The sequence below is a fragment of the Corvus hawaiiensis genome, chromosome 4 (assembly GCF_020740725.1).
Source record: "Corvus hawaiiensis isolate bCorHaw1 chromosome 4, bCorHaw1.pri.cur, whole genome shotgun sequence".
In the NCBI taxonomy this organism is placed as follows: Eukaryota; Metazoa; Chordata; class Aves; order Passeriformes; family Corvidae; genus Corvus; species Corvus hawaiiensis.
Window position 1 is genome coordinate 39794655 of NC_063216.1, and position 16481 is coordinate 39811135.

The following is a 16481-nucleotide window of genomic DNA, read 5'->3' on the forward strand; positions in this document are numbered from 1 at the left end:
ACCACTGACAACTCCCAAGAATTCCCTCCTGCTCTGTAACTGTTCAGCACAGGTTGCTACGTTGTAGCATTGTGAAATGGAAAAAGTCTCTTCAAGCCAGTCCATTATTCTGCATGGGCCTCCTGTTAAAGCCTTTGTACTTGAACAATCCATCCAGAAGAAAATAGTACCTTACACTAACTGCCATGTCTATAAGAAGTACTTCAAGAAAGTAATAAGGACATCTCTGAAGAGTAAAATTATTCTCACTTTTAAATCACCAACCTATATACTTAGCATATCTACCATAAAGCATCATTAGCCTTTACTCAGTCTTTGCATGTTTTATTCCCTGTTCAGATTGTGATTTTCGACTAAAGCGAATAGCTGAGAGGGAGGGGGGTAACTTACATAATGATTTGGCAAGAAACAGGCACAGCACAGGCTCAAACTGGGCTGTTTTAGCACAACTGTATGACCTGGTTCAACGTGACTGGCCCAGCTGTCTGCAGTCCCTAGTGAAAAACACACAGACATTTGATTTAGTTCTTATGTAACTGGCAGAGCTCACCAACACCACATAAGCATGACAGGCACAAGGCACCACGAGGGTATGGCTCATATTAAGTGGTACCTATCACCTTTTAGCTCCTACATCAATCTGTTGGTTTATTTCATCACTTTACAGGGATATCATCCTTACCTCTACACCCCACACAGTATTTCTGGACTCTTTTGAGGACCTCTCTTATGCAACGCCATCATCTGATTTGTCTGTTACTTACTCTTTCTTCCCCTGGTAAGCACTGCTGAGTTTGGGTAACTTCTCTACTTTTAAACTTTACTGGGAGCATTTATTTTTAAAAGGACTTTTACATATATTGTTCAATTAAATACCTGAAGTTTGAGAAGTAGTGTTATGTAGAAAGTGTATCCTCCATCCCCTGGCTTGTTGGGAACTCTGTAACAAGTCTGAAATGGCCTACAAAGTCCAGAATAGGCTGCTTAGTATCCATATTTGCTAAATTTCTTGGTTATATGTATCTCAGCCTAAAATGTTTAATTATGGCAGCAAAAGCACATTCCAGTTGTCCTTATCATAAGGGATACAAACCACAAAAAAAAAAATTACCAGGAAATGCAAAGGGTAAATGCCTGTCTTTATTTAACATACATGGGTTTTTCTGAATATTACTGTGGACAAATCAAGATTTTCAGAGATTTGAAAGCCAGAAATTATTTATCATTTTACAAAAAAGACTCTTCAGAAAGTTATTGAGTAAAAAAAAAAAATTACAGGAATCTGACTTATAGCAGAAAGATTTAGGAAAAAAAAGAAACTGGAATCAAGAGAACTAATCTTGAAATTTTTAATTTTAGAAAAATCTGAAAGACAAATACTTATAATTTACAAGAACAATTTATGTCGGCAACAATTTTCACAATTGAATTCCTAGTTTTTGCTGTCCTCTGTTCATGACTTACCTTTTGTAAGCTGCTTTAGCTAAACTCAAGTTACTGGTCACATTATAAAATAACAGACTGAAATGTAAGCTTACATGACACCATATAAGATGGATAATCCAATGACTCCTTCTCTTTAAGACTACAGAAATGTATGAATTCTATTTGCAATTCTTAGCCATCTTAATAACCAGCATATATTGACAGCATGCAGAGACTTTAATATGTGTCAGTGGCTGCAGCAAGACGGTAACGAACACAGTAATGTTACTGCCGTAAAAATATTTAGTCCCAAATCATCACTTGTTTTTAAAATGTGGTATTCTTAACAAAAAAAAAGCTTCTTTGTATACTTGAATAACTGAAATGCTTGTTATTATGTATTGCCCCATTTAATTTTTCTTTAGCAGTTCTTCAATGTGTTTAAACACACTAGCATCTTCAATGGTTGGTGTTATCTGAAAAGGAAGAATACAGAAGCATGTGATAGTAGATAAGAATTCCATTCAGAGATTCTTCTAAATTTGTACTTCAAAAGCAATCAAGAAAAAGGTATCTGTAAAGCTCTGAAACAAGAAAATCTTTCGGATAATCTATGATAGAAATAAAACATAAAATACTACCTGAAGTTACAGACCAGTTGCAGAACAGTCAAGAGAATCAAAACCACCATGTTGTGCCTTTGGATGTGCATTGTGCCTAATTCATTGAAGCAAACATCTCCAACTTACCTTGTATGGCTTTCCACTGACAAGTGCAGAAAGAGCAGAACGTGGAATTTTGCCAGAGCGTGTTTTAGGTAGCTGTGTCACAAACATCCCCTTCTGGAAAGCCGCTACTGGACCAATGTTGGTCCGAACTCGTTCAACAATCTCTTCCAAAATCTTACCCTCTTGTGTCTTAATACCTAGTGAAGAAGGTAAAATCCTTTATCTCTTCTGAGACTTTTGCAAGTGTTAGTGATATCAGTTATCAGTGAGCTCTCAGTACCTTGTCTCAGTACACACAGTGCAAATGGAACATGTCCTTTTAAAGGATCCTCCTGGCCCACAACAGCACAGTCTGCAACAGCAGGATGGAAGAGAATACACTGGGGGATAGAAAAGAAAACTGAACTGAACTAATAATAGATAACGTTTCAGTGAAAAAAATGGCATAGTCAGAAACATAAAACATAGGCTTTTTCTTACATTTTGACAGCAAGAGGATGCTACACCTCAGGATTCCAATTACATGTGTTCAAGATGTACACGTGTATATACTTCCATATATACTCACGCATGTTTTTCAAACTAACAGAAGAAATAAAAACTTTGGCAGCACAAAATAGAAATACTGAACAAACCACAGGTAATTTCCTTACAGCTTTGTAAGAGTATCACGTCTTTGGTTTTGTTAGTGAGACCTTTGCTGGAACAAACAACATTTGTCTAACATTATGAGTAACATGGGACTTAAATGCATGGAGTAAGGACCAAAACCACAGAAGCACTCCTATTTATATAAAGAATTATAAAGTTGTATTGGTTCGTTCTCTCTGACTCTTATTTTATTGTCCTTTGCTGCTATAAAAGCATAGTTTCAACCAAGGCCAAATACATGCCAAGCTTCAGGTTGCAGCCAGCCTAGCTCAGCTCACTCTCTTGGAAACATTAGGTCTCAGCTTCCTGAGACAAAAAAAGGAATTAAACCAGAGGCTCCCTCCTTCCTACAACATGTTTACACAACATCACATTGATAAAATATCTCAAACTCTTTTAGGTAAAAAAAAGTAAGAGATGCTCTTTTCCTTCCAATTAGCCAGCTGAGATACTCACATCCTGGAAAACAGTCACCAGGATGTCTCAGTACATACCAAGATGTATGTCACCAAATCTCAGACAAAGCTGGCCTTAAGATGCCAGCAGTTGTGAATCCTCTTCCAAAGTAACTGGCTCTTTCCAGTGCACTTTGGGGTATTTTGCTGTCAACAGTGCTTTCAGCACTTTTCAGTCCTCTGGACTCGACCACAAAGAGGACCTAACCTGACCCTGACACAGAAGCCACATAATGTGATTGTGCTTTTTAATTTATCTGTGCACACAAGGGCTATGCGCTTGCTAATAACTGAACTTCATGCACTCTGTTGTCAAAATCAAAGGCAATGGGATGACTAAGTTTTAGGAATAAAGCCACTTTTTGGTTGTTTTTATTAAGTAGGAATACCACATTTGCATTGGCTACTCATACAATGGTGTGAAAATGAGAAAGACAGAAAAAGCACAGAGAAGACAGGAAAAAAAAACCTTTAAAGAATAGAAAGCTAATCCCTGCTGTTCCAATTAACAAAAGGGAGGCTCTTGTATGACCTATGAAATTGATGGGAGAAGGAACAATTCAAAGGGTCTATGACAACCCACATTCAAAACAGATTTCATCATCCTTAGGCTTTATAGTCAACACAGGAAGAAGAAATTGGCTCCATGCGTCATGGTCAGTACAACACACATTGTCAGGAGCCAGACAGCAACGGAAGCTGATAGCTGTGCAGATCTTCTAGCCTTGGTTCAGTAGAAACTGTGCGACACATACAACTCAAGGCAAGAAATAGGAAGCAAAGACAGAATGAAGAGGACACCACAACCTGACCACTTTGGCGTAAAGATGATGCGGATGAGGTCACCATTGGTGCAACGGGGTGTCTGCAAGGACTTGATAGTGCTGCTATGGGAATGGGGGCAAAGGAAGTCTAAGTAGAGGAATTTGTCCCAAACTTAGAGAACTAAAAATGCTGTAATAAATTTCTGTAATAAACTGGCTTTACTTGCTGCTTTACTAGCATCCAGCAGTCTGTGTCCTTTGTCTCAATACACCAAGTAGTTTTTAGCAAAATAAATTTGCTCAATGTGTTTCTAGCACACTTTGTCAGAAGCTACACTCATTTCACAAACTATGCTCCTAGAAATGTCCCATGCCAGAAAAAAGGCAAATGGAAAACACTGACCTAACAGTAGATGCATGCTCTATCAAAGCACTGAAGCGTGACCATTTATGCACAGCTTTTGAAACTGGATTATTTTTCACAGGAATTAAATAGGATGTGCACAAGCTAATTATAGAAGAGTGCACTGGGTTTATCCCAGAATTAGAAGGGCAGAAGAGCATGCTACAAAAAGCTGAATGTAAACAAATGCATTTGAATTCAGGTGCAGTCCAAAAGTCATTGTATCCACACTGACAAATCATATAGGAATGAATCTTATGCAAGTCCAAATCCCTACAGTGTTTCAATGCATCATATACACTTAATGCACTTTGGTCACTTCTAGGCCAGAGCCTCAGTAATGCATTCCATATCCTGCTATCAATATCCATTTTTCCTGCTCTCACTTCTTGAACATGGCCAGAGAAACCTGATAGACATATATAACCAAAAAAACCCCAAAACAGGAAAGGAAAAGACAATGAATTATGGAAAAGTAGACTATTAAGTCTACAACCACAGTAAATTCTGTTTTCCACAGGAACACAGGAAAAAGATCAACAATAATCTGACATTACCATCAAATATTATAATTACCTACCAGGCATCAACAGGACTCCTAAGGTGGAGACTTAAGTGTTGCCAGATTTTTTTTGTCATTCCAGTCTGTCACTTATTCATAAGTCTTACGGTTAGCTGGAATAGTGCAGTTACTGTAGTATTTTTCTTCAGTCTATCCAAAGTTCTATCAACATGCCTTTGACTTTTCAAATGCTAACTTCAAATGACTGAAATCAGTAAATACTAATTTGAAAATTATCGAACTTCGTAAAACAACTGAAAAGAATAGAAACAGCACTAGACATTTAAAAATTGTTTAAAAGTAATAAAAAACTTGAGGAAGTGAAATGGTTTTCCTGGTATCACTGAGCACAAGGATGGATGGCAAATATGGCAGCAGACAGAAACATCATGATCAGGGCAAAGAGATTCCCCAGTTTCAAGTCTGTTGCCTCAGATAGTCAAGATTTGATTAAGGTTTTTTTTTTTTCCAGGAAGGGGCAAGAAGGGACACCACAGATTTACAGACCAAAGAGAGGGATGGATCAACACAAGATGAGGTTCCCAAAATGGCTACCATTCACTGATTGGCCAGGTAAACTGTAACATCTACTGCATTGCAGCAAACACGGAGCTCCAATAGTATTAACAAATATGTTAGACAAAGGAACTAATTGTTTGGAACATAACAGAGCTGGAACACTTAGTCAAAGCACTAAGGAAAAACTTGTTAAGCTTGTAATGCAGCTATAGTGTAAATGTAGATAACATACTTGCTCAATAAGGTGACTGTCAATTACATGGTGATTCAATGGACCTCTAATTCTGTATTTACTCATCTTACTGAGGAGCTAATCGTGGTCTTCTTAACACCTTCCCATTTAACTAGCAATTTGCTGTGCATGCATTAACACCACTTTCATTTTTAGCTTTGTTCAAAAGGTGAATAGAAAAGGTTCTAGAAAGTCACAGTGATGAAACATTATTTGTTTCTAGGGGAAAGTCCTAACTAGCAGGGAGAAAAACAGAGACACTGAGCTCAGTACGATGGATCCAAAGGTAATACAGCAGAGGAGGTGATTCAATTCATCATTTGTTACTGTAGCTTCAGACTCAGGCTGAAGCAAAGAAAATGCCCAGCTCAGCCCATGAGTAGTAGAGCAGTAAGGGGTGGGGATGAGATTCCAGCTGTGCTTTAGTAAGGCAATACAAAAAACTACTTCTAAGGGAAAGAGGTTTAAGCAGACTGAAAGCACCTTTATATCTCCATAGACCCAATCAGCTGTTTCAGCTCCCCGGCTGACCGATCCTTGATGGATTAATGTTTACGTGAATTTGTTCACTTCTGTGTAATCAGATTTTCTTCTATTCTCTTCTAAGTTTTCTAGCCTCCAAAAACAAAACAGGCACTAGACTAAAAGACATTATAAACCAAAAAATGATTCACAGATTAGTTTCTGATTCAGTGAACAGTTAAATTCAGAGCTCTTAAAAGCGTACTTTTCTCTTGTACATGCACAGCACACCTTTTCCTATACTCCCTGAATAAGTAATTGATATGTTATCAGGGAAATTTGTAACTGGCAATCAATCGCAGTGACTCCAGAAAGGTGAGTGAACAATCATAGGCAATTCAGACACTATCATGAACTTCACATTTTCAACTTTTTTTGAGTTGCATGGGTATTATGTTAATGACTTTCAATTTAACAGCAGGGCTTTTTTACAGAAATTTTCGTTGCTCATTTAGCACTTCTCATACAATAAGAAACAAAACAGCTGTCAAAAAACTGTGGAGTCTTCCAATCAAGAAAAAGCACTGAACTGTTAACCTCTGAAAAAAAAAATCAGCCAACACTGAGCACTGTATTTTAGGAAAAAAGTTTCTACTCCTAAGTAACTTCAGCAGCTGGTGAAACTACATGTCACACTGACACTACACTATCTTAATGTATTCCCAAATAAATATGTTATCAGAGCTAAAAGGTATGCTTCCCATACTGCCACCACACTGCCCCTTAACTCCACCTTCAAATACCAAATTATGCCTGCCTTATCAGTCCCATGGTACAAACTGCTTATTATTCACTAAATTTGTTATGTTTCTGGAAAGCATCTTAATAGGAAGAACCTGAAACAGGAAATGTTTTGGTTAAAAGCACCAATGGCAATGCAAACAAAACAAGCAGAAGGAATACGAGAGATCTTTCTGTGTGAGATTTTGAGATGTGATGAACTGTGGAATTTTCAGTCGCAGCTTGCTTTATTCATCTTTCACTCTTCTATTTTGTTGTCGGGCAATGCTAACCTCTTCAATCGCACCTGCTGAAATTCTGTGTCCAGCAACATTGATCACATCATCAGCTCGAGACAGGATATATAGATAGCCATCTTCATCCATATAACCAGCATCCATAGTATCATAATATCCCTGAATACAACACAATGCAAAATAAATTCAGAAAGAGTACTAGGAATATTCCTTAATTTACCAAGGAGCACCACCCCCCCCCCCAAAAAAAAATAGATCTGTTTCAAATTATATATGCTTTTGGTGCTTAAAAGATTTAATCCTGTAATATTTTTCACCATTTTATGTCATATTATCCTGTGCAGCTCCCTTTCCAGAAAGGTTTTGTTGTCTTTGTTAATACCGAGCAGAAGACAATAGATAAACCCTGACTTTTTTCCAACTTCGCTTACTTTGATCCTTGACAGCTTGGAGAATAATGTTGCCCGGATCTACACATGCAGAATGGAATTGCTGCAATATAATGACGGCTGTCAAATTGCTCCTAAAGATACTCCTGTTTGCTGTATCCAAACATACATCGTCATCATGATGCAATTGCACACGGAAAATAATCTGCGTGACCAATTCACTCATTTACTTTCATTGAGCCAAATCTTCCATTCTGAACATTTGTATAGGGCCAATCTACCTATTTCTACAAGGAAAGAAGGAAGACAATCCTTGGATAGTTCATCTGACAAGGAAACATAACTAATGCAGCAAAAAGCCTCCAGTGTATTTAGGTGCACAGTGGGCAAGTGTGAATTTTGGACTGATACCAAGCTAGCATGGCTGCATGCCAACAGGAGGAGTGTATTTGAAGCTGTGCTAGTGTAAGGTTGCAGGTTTATATCTTAGATTAAATGATATAAAGTGACTTTTTGGCTCAGAAGCTTAAGGTTTATTTCTTCTGTTTCAAATGTTAAAAAAACCAACAGCATACAAAAAATTATAGATGAAAAAGGATTTACCTTGAAATGGTTTTAATTATATATACATATATCAGTTATCTCCAATTAAATTATGACAACTTATGATAAAACTGTTTCCCAGGTTAAATCTATTATCATTCAATTCTGAAGCATTACCAGAAGTTTATATAATTGATTTCATAATTCTTACTGGAAATTTTTGGAAATACAACTTCTCGAAAGTTTCTTGATTTTCCCAAAGACCTGAGAATGCTCCAGGAGGCAAAGGCAACCTTAAATTGAAAAGAGCAGAGAGAAGTAGTAAGAAAAACAGATATAACAAATACAACTCATGCTCTCCATTCACACTTTGTTTTCAGATAAATAATCGTCTACACAATCAGAAAACAGTTCAGCTTAATAATATGCTGGTAAGAGATAAAAAAGGCTATATATTATTGTCATCAAATGTATATAGCTCTGCACTGTATCCAGACTTTTATATAATACAAGTATTATATAAAATTATCTTTTATATAATACAAGCATCTCAGTAAAATAATACTCAGTCTATTAAACACTATATACTGTAAGCATCTGTCAGTAATTTGTGCATACACACCATGGTACAGACAACTGCATTATTATAGGTGTCTCTTTCTCTAACACCCATACACACTCACACCTGCATAGAAAGACAAATTATCAGACAAAGATCTTCAGTTTTTGTAAAAAGATAAAACTCAAAGGACTTCAATCGTGAGAATCTGAATAAAAATGCTTTTCTATTTAAACTGTGGATAATATTATTGGAAATACTGGATAAGGTCTTTGAAAATATATTGATACAACTCACTAATAGAACTTTCTAAAATAGTCGTGCTTAAAGCTGCAAGATTCTGGATTGCTTTATTAGCAATTAGTTGAGTTTTGAATGTATACTAAACACCCCTTCTTCAGTCAATGATATAGGCATGAGAAAATAAGGGACACTTCACATACACATCTGTCAGAAGAAGAGAAGCTGCAGAAGCCTCAGCTAACAGAGTGCTTGTTTCTTCAAAGCTCTGACAGGGTCAAACACAGATTTCTTTAACTGCCTAAGATATATATATTCAGGCATATCAACACAAATTTTAGGAAGTTACCCCTAATAACAAAGAGAGAATGATTGTGTAAACTAACATATTTATTTCGATAAAATCATAAATGCACCATATAGATTTTACTAGCTTATGCCTGCGTTGCTAACTAGCAAATATTTAGCCAGAGGTATTTTATTTCCTACTGATAGTATCCCTGTCACACCAGAAGGCAACATCTCTAGCAGTGGAACAGTTCTCTGTAGCATAGCAATTCTCGTGTCATTACAAGTCTCCTATGACGGTCAGTAACAAGAACAGGTGCCACATGTACATTTCTAACATTGCATTTACAAAAAGAATACTTATCTATAGATAGATAGATAAATAAACACACTTTAAAAAAATCCTAACTATGGTAAAAACAGTACAAACTACACTGAAAAGGCCGTATCATCCAGTAATGATTTGAATTCTTGATTTTTTACAAACCAAGTTTTTTCAGCTTAATTCTGAGCTAGCATAATAGAATATACTACTATAAATATTACTGCTTTTTCTCTGAGGGTTCTGGCTCAAAACATCCCGTAAATGATGTTCCTTGAAAGTACGGTTAAGGTATGGCCAGAAATGCCAAGACACTTCCCAAGTAGTCACCCAGGGTTCAGGAGGGCAGGTTGGCTTCTGCCCATCTGGAAGAAAATCACTGCCCTATTTTAAGCCTTTCAAGCTTAGTAAAATCTCTGTGATATAAAAACATGACCCATGGAGTGTTTGCCTTAGAAAGAAAGATTAGAAAACAATATATTGATCCTAGTGTTTGTGTATGCATGAGTTTAAAAGAAAAAAAATCTCTTGTTTAGATTCAAGAAAAGCCACCAGAGAATGGCAGTTACTATTGCTGTTGCCTGGTTGCTAATAGCATAGCAATTCATAACAGCCTCAAGTCATTGCAAATTTTTCACCTTAAATTTATTTAGCAGACTGAAACATCTTTGTGATGGGAGAGAAAGAACAATTCATATTGATAAAGTCCTTAATTTCCCCACAGCTCTATTCAGTACTTTGCAGTTAGTCACTGAATAGAAAGAAACAGTTTTATTGCTGAAATTAGAAAAGCATTTTCCTTTCTGTCATTGTTTAGAAATCTAAACATAGAAGTGTGGAACATATCATCAAAAATACAATCCTCACTTTCACTATTTGGTTTTCTTGTCCTTGTTTGGATTTTTTTTTTTTTTCAGATGGGGAGACCAGGGGTGTCTCATGTTCTAGTTTGGTGGGGGTTTTTTGCTTGTTTGTTTGTTTCTTTTAGGAAAATTGTACTGATAAATACATCCACACAGCATATTTCGTGAGCCTGTGGAAAGCAAACTGCTTAACTAGTGGCTATCACAGGTATCTCTACAGCACATATCATAGCAGAATACAGACAACATCTGAAAATGTGCTTCCATGGCTTTCTGTGAAAGACTATTACAGTTAGGACCCCATTCACTAAGCAAAAAGTAAATGCCCTCTTCCATGTTAGTCTTTCAGGCACAGTAATTCCAGAGCAATGGGCACATGTGAATCTTTGATAAAAGCAGAGTTCTTGGCATCATGACCAAGTAGAATTTCTAGGTTCTGTGCAAATGCAAATTAATAAAGGTAGAACTCATCTTGCCAGAATATAATTATGCATATTGAAATTTTGTCAGGATATCAGAATTAAAATGTCCAGATCCAAATATACCTCCAAACCACTGCTGTCAGTGGGAATGCTGCCATAAATACCAAAGGAAGCAGAACTGGATCATAATTACATGCAAGGAGCCAGAAAAGATAAAATGAGACAGTCCGAAAATAACAGCAATCTGAAAACAAACATCTCTTGCTTTTCTCAACCACTCCATTAAAAAAAGAAACCAAACACTTTGAGACGTTTGATTTGGGTCTTTTTGCCCTAGAAAATGTAACACACACCCACAATAACTCAGTATTTAAAAAATGTTGCCTCTTTGTCCAAAAACTGAGTTGATACTCAAGAACTTTAGGAGCTATTTTTACTAAGAGGATATATTGACCAAAAATGCGGGGTATGCATAAGTAAGCATGATTTCTCCACAGATGGTCCTACTTTCCTTTCACAAGGGACAGGATCACAGAAGAACAAGACAGGAGGAAGTAGGTTCCTTCATCATCATTTTCACAATGTACAAAGAAGTTGCTTTGCTTGGTTTCCCTTTGGGACATATTTATTGTATTTCCCTAGCTGTCTTTTAACTTTCTCTCTCACCAGCACAATAACAGCAGTACAAATTATGCTATTCTCCATTTACTCCAGTGAAATTAAGATTAAATTTGTTGAAGTACAAGAATACAGACCCAGGCCTATTTCTCATTTAAAGATTGAATACATTTAAAACAGCATCAGAAAAACCAGGAAAACTGTGTAAATTAACGATTTAAATCACATGGGTTCATTTAACAAAGATTCATTCTGGTCACATTTTACAAAGATAACCAGGTAATTTCATTATAAATTGGAAAGACTAAGATGAATCAGCTTGACAGCACCACAAAAAACCCGAAGTAGTTTAACAGTAACTGCTTTCTGGTAGAGAATTTTAAATTACAATCATTATTTGTTTTTATAAGTATTGTTTCACAGTTCATTTATTTTTCATACAATGGTGGTTATTTTTCACAGAACAGCCCACCTTTACCTTAGCCCAAGAAATCTGACTCCTACAGATCACATCCTTTCAGAATGCCACTCATCAAAATGGTGTAAGATTCCTTGTTAATGGAACCAAGCAATTATAGACAGAGAATTCAAAAGAGAATTTGCACAGAAAAGCAGATTTCTGAAATGAAGGTAAAAAATGATTGGAGACGTTACCTTGCTGGAATTCAGAAAATATATCCTTTTATTTTATGGTCGACAATGATACTCAGAGGCTGTTCATTACAGCCAGTAAAAGCAAATATAAGCCACTGTTAAATGAGTTTGGGCTTCTGAATGGAACAAAATCATCTTGACTGGCAGCTATAATTATTACTCAAGAGTTTATGTAGTGCTGGGCATAAACATCACTCATAAAAATTTTTGATTGCAAGTTTGAAAGGCATCTGGAAGCTTTTTCAGACTCTAGGAACAAAAACACAGGAAAAAGTGTAGAGAATAGTAGAAGATCTTGAACATTCATCAATCTGTATGAAATACTACTTCTGTTAGCTGAAAGGTGTCATAAAAGTAGTTGATCTCACTTGGATTTTGCTTTAGTGGGAAAAGAGAAAAAGCCATCAAAAACTAGTGAAAGTGCTTGGAAAAATTTCAAAGTAAGGAAAGTTTAAATGGTATTTACATGTACTCAGCCAGAATTGCTCTCACACTGGAAGACCTTCTTACTGTTTTATGTGGAAAGGGAAAAGACAAAGCTGATAAACATGTAGAAGGAAGATAAATTTTTTGCACACGTTCTTTATTTAAACTGACCTTCCATATAACACAGGCTGAAAGATGCCATCTACTAAATCCATGCCTCAATCAACAACTTTTGGTTAAAATAGAAATCTAGGTTAGATTAGACTTAAAAATGTCAAAGTAAACCACCATACTCCCAAGAATTTATTCCAATGTCTTAATACTTTCACTGCTAAAACAGTGCTTTATTTTTCATCTGAATGCATCTAGCTTCAGCTTCCAATTTCCTTATGCTAGATTAAACAGCCATCTCTCAGAGATTATTTTGGCCTTTATTTTTGTTTATTGAGTATTTCCTGGCCTTGAAAAAGTTACTGTTTTACTAATCTTGGATGAATTATACACCACAAGTTTTCATACCACTTGGATTCCAGCACTCAGGTCACTCTCATTCATATGTCACAAGAAAACTATGCCCAAATATGAGTCTGCTGAGTCAGGGGAGACCATGTGAGCACTCAAACCTACACCTCTGTGTCCTGGTGACTTAGCCAAAGATGCTGAGAATGAGGCAGGGTATAGACTTCATCCTGAAAACACATATCTGCATTACACAGTACAATAACTTAATGTGATACTACTTTAGTCTCCACAATGGCCCAGGCAGGATTTAGTAGATGGCATCTTTCAGTGGTCTAGTTACATTAGATCAGTAGTAGAGCTGAGTAAAAAGCCTCCCCACCTCAGCAACTCCACCTCCCACGCAAGCACTGCGCCAGCCCACCTACAGTTAGCACTGCATGTCTGCAGCTGCAGCGCCTGCAGCTCCTGTCTCTCGCCCCCAGCTCGTGTGCCTCAGCCAGCTCTGCAGTCCTCAGCTAACTGCACTAACAATTCATCCAAATTGCTACATCCATCCCAGTGCTTCAGCTTTTGACAGATTTTCAGTTCACTCAAGGTTAATGCTACTCTTTGTATTTCCTTTCATTCATCTAAGCAAGAAGTGAAGACTCTGAGCTACCAGAGCTCTCCAAAATCTACCACAGAAGAAATGGATGAATAATTTCCTTTGGGACTTGTATTTGCTGGCAGTTAGAAAGTGTTCAGAGCTGAAGTTATTTTCTGCAACTGAAAAAAGAGGTAGCTACAGCTACCACATTCATCACAAAGCAGGTGTCTCTCTCTGAGGAAACAAAACTGTTTGAAGAAAATGCCATTTGCCTAAAAGCCTGTAAAACATCCAGAATACAGAGCTGGCATGGGCTGTAAAGAGCAGTAGCCTATAGAATGTTACACGAGTAAGGAAAGGTTCTGGCAACAGTGAGAAGGCAACAGGCAAGATACATGTAACTGATGTTCACAGAGTGATCTAAAAAGAGGCATTTTATCTAAGGAAATGTGCTGAGAAAGGTGTACTTTCAAAAAGAATATTGAAGTTTATGGAACTCATCTGACAGGACTCTGGAAAACGTTACTAAAATCACCTATATGATGCAAACAGGGGGTTTTGATATATTTTTTTTTCTGGAGTCCTTTCCTGCATGTATTTTGTCCAAGTACTGCTACAAATGAACACTCTTTCATGCAAAGCACACACAGAGACATCTAGCTTTTTTTTACAGAGAGCAAAAAATACATGTTCTCCCCCAAATAATGTGCATTAATTGGGATTAGGAGACAGTGAAAGAAGAGGCAGCATCACACCTGTAAGCCAAAGTATGTCAATTTGTACTGCTGTACCATTTCACTAAATTGAAAGATAAAATAGTGAAGGGAATGATTCGGTATCTTGCTTGTACAACACAAGAGGAAGGCATCATCCTGTGCCAACACTCTGGTAATTCAGAAAATGGTAACCTTTGCTGTAGTCTAAGAAAAAAACCTAAGCAATCCACACTCATTCACTCACACAATTTCATCTGCAATTTTTCAACATTAATGGACATAAAACATTCTGGCAGTTTGGTATCGGTATCAGAGACAGACATGCTTTTCAATCCTCATTACTTCAATTATTCTGCTTTTTATATAAACTTTAGCCAAAAGACAATCAACCCATGTAAGAAGTTTCTTTTAACAGTAAGATATTTATTTTTCTTACTTTACCACAATATTTCCCAAAGTCTTTGCCTTCACTGGCTTCTTATTTTCATCTAGAATCATGACTGCAAAAAAAAATAATATAGGAAGGAAAGTTTAGTAGTGCATTTTCAGGTGGAGGAAAGTGTCTTTCTTTATGGATATCAACTTACATCTCACTTCAGAATGGCAATGCACCAAGCAACAAAAGGAGTTAAGTAATTTGGGAGTGCCAAACTGGATAATCTCATGACTTTATTAACATTCAGCCTGAAGTACAAAAAGTCTTAAATAATACTCATGCTTTGAAGGCAGAAATAGCACAAAGTCCCAAAAGGGAAAAACACAGAACTAAAAAGTAAAAGAAACCTTCATACTGCATGAAGCCTTTCCCTGGATGACACTGGTCCACCACCTTCAGTGAAAGCATCATATCCTGATACTGAGATTTCTGAGGAAATCATCTGAAATAGCCTCTTTTGTGCAGTTATCTGGGAAATTAAGCTACTAAAACCATCCATTCCATCTCAAGGTGTGGGCATAAGAAAGGAATGACAGGTACCAGCTTGGCCTATGAAAATGAAATTACCTAAGGTGAAGCAATTGAACCATAGAAAAACAGGGAGGGAAGATTTTGACAGACTGGGCTGATAAGGATTACATGCTTTTTTGAAGCCTGCCCAAGCAAAGAAAGCAATGTTCAGCTGAATCTGAATAATAATCTGAATTACAAATAATCTTACATTCTGTATTACAAAGTTCCAGAGGAAAGGGGGAAAAGTGGATGACAGACTTCTGACTAAAACTCTGCTAAGACTCATACGAGTAATATCATATCCTATCTCTTCAAAGAATGTCAACATCTGTAAATGACTACTTCAGGCTGAAGCTACTCCTTCAAAGATGATGGTAATTTTAAAGTAATCAAAGAGCCTGCTGAAAGCAATGGCTCAGCACACAGACACAAGCAGGTACACAAGGCCAGTTTTACAAACACCTGTCTGTGTAGCTGTCAATGTTTTCTCTCCTACTTTTATGATATTAAAGTAAAATCTAATCAGTTTACTGTAACTGTTTCATCAAGGTACCAATCCCAGTAATCAGTCTTCTCCTTGCAAGCAGCATATTTCAATGTAGGAAAATTTGGGGAAGTGAGATGATATGCTGCTCACTCCTGAATTACGGAAGAACTGATTCATTTCTTCAAAATGTGGGACCTGCTTCAGTCTGAAAATGCACTGAAATTATCTGCAAAGGTTCAAGTAGATCAAGGGGAAAGCCCAGTATAATCTCTGATTTAAGGCAACAGACCTAGAAATTAATATAGTATCCTGACTCACTTTTAAATGCAATTTGTGCCACTGCACTTTGATATCATAACTCACATTCCCTTTGTTCTTAAAAATCAACAACAAATTTGTCTCTTTTTAGCAATATGTAATAGGAAATAATTTGTATGTGTTTAAAAAAAAAAGTAGATCTTGCAACTTTTTATTTATATTGCAGCATGTCTTTACTAACCATTAAGAGTTGCATGTATAAACTAAAACCACAGTATCGATCTTCTAACTGACATAAGGATCTCCTCTAATAAATACAGTAACAGAAGGAAAACAACATCAAACAGAAGTGGATGACGGCAAGACAGTGGCCAATATAGAGTAATTTTAAAAAATCACTAGTTTATGAATAGCTGCATTACAGGATATATTTGGTCAAAGACTGGAAGAGGTAAAGTTAT

The 16481-nt window shown here is 36.7% G+C and overlaps 1 protein-coding gene across 6 annotated transcripts in view; it reads right to left on the reverse strand.

The window, feature by feature from the left end:
• Positions 1–1118: 1118 nt before the first annotated feature.
• ACSS3 (acyl-CoA synthetase short chain family member 3) overlaps positions 1119–16481 on the reverse strand; it is a 75109-nt gene continuing 59746 nt past the window's right edge. For 5 of the 6 annotated variants that reach the window (XM_048302577.1, XM_048302579.1, XM_048302578.1 and 2 more), the window contains 6 exons: positions 14763–14826; positions 8382–8463; positions 7275–7397; positions 2434–2533; positions 2175–2350; positions 1119–1901 (listed from right to left, as the gene is read on the reverse strand). In XM_048302577.1, coding sequence (XP_048158534.1) covers positions 1836–1901; positions 2175–2350; positions 2434–2533; positions 7275–7397; positions 8382–8463; positions 14763–14826 — 611 coding nt within the window. In that variant the 3' untranslated portion in view covers positions 1119–1835. Of the gene's footprint in view, positions 1902–2174; positions 2351–2433; positions 2534–7274; positions 7398–8381; positions 8464–14762; positions 14827–16481 lie in introns of those variants that run through there. The other variant, XM_048302581.1, reaches the window with a different exon arrangement.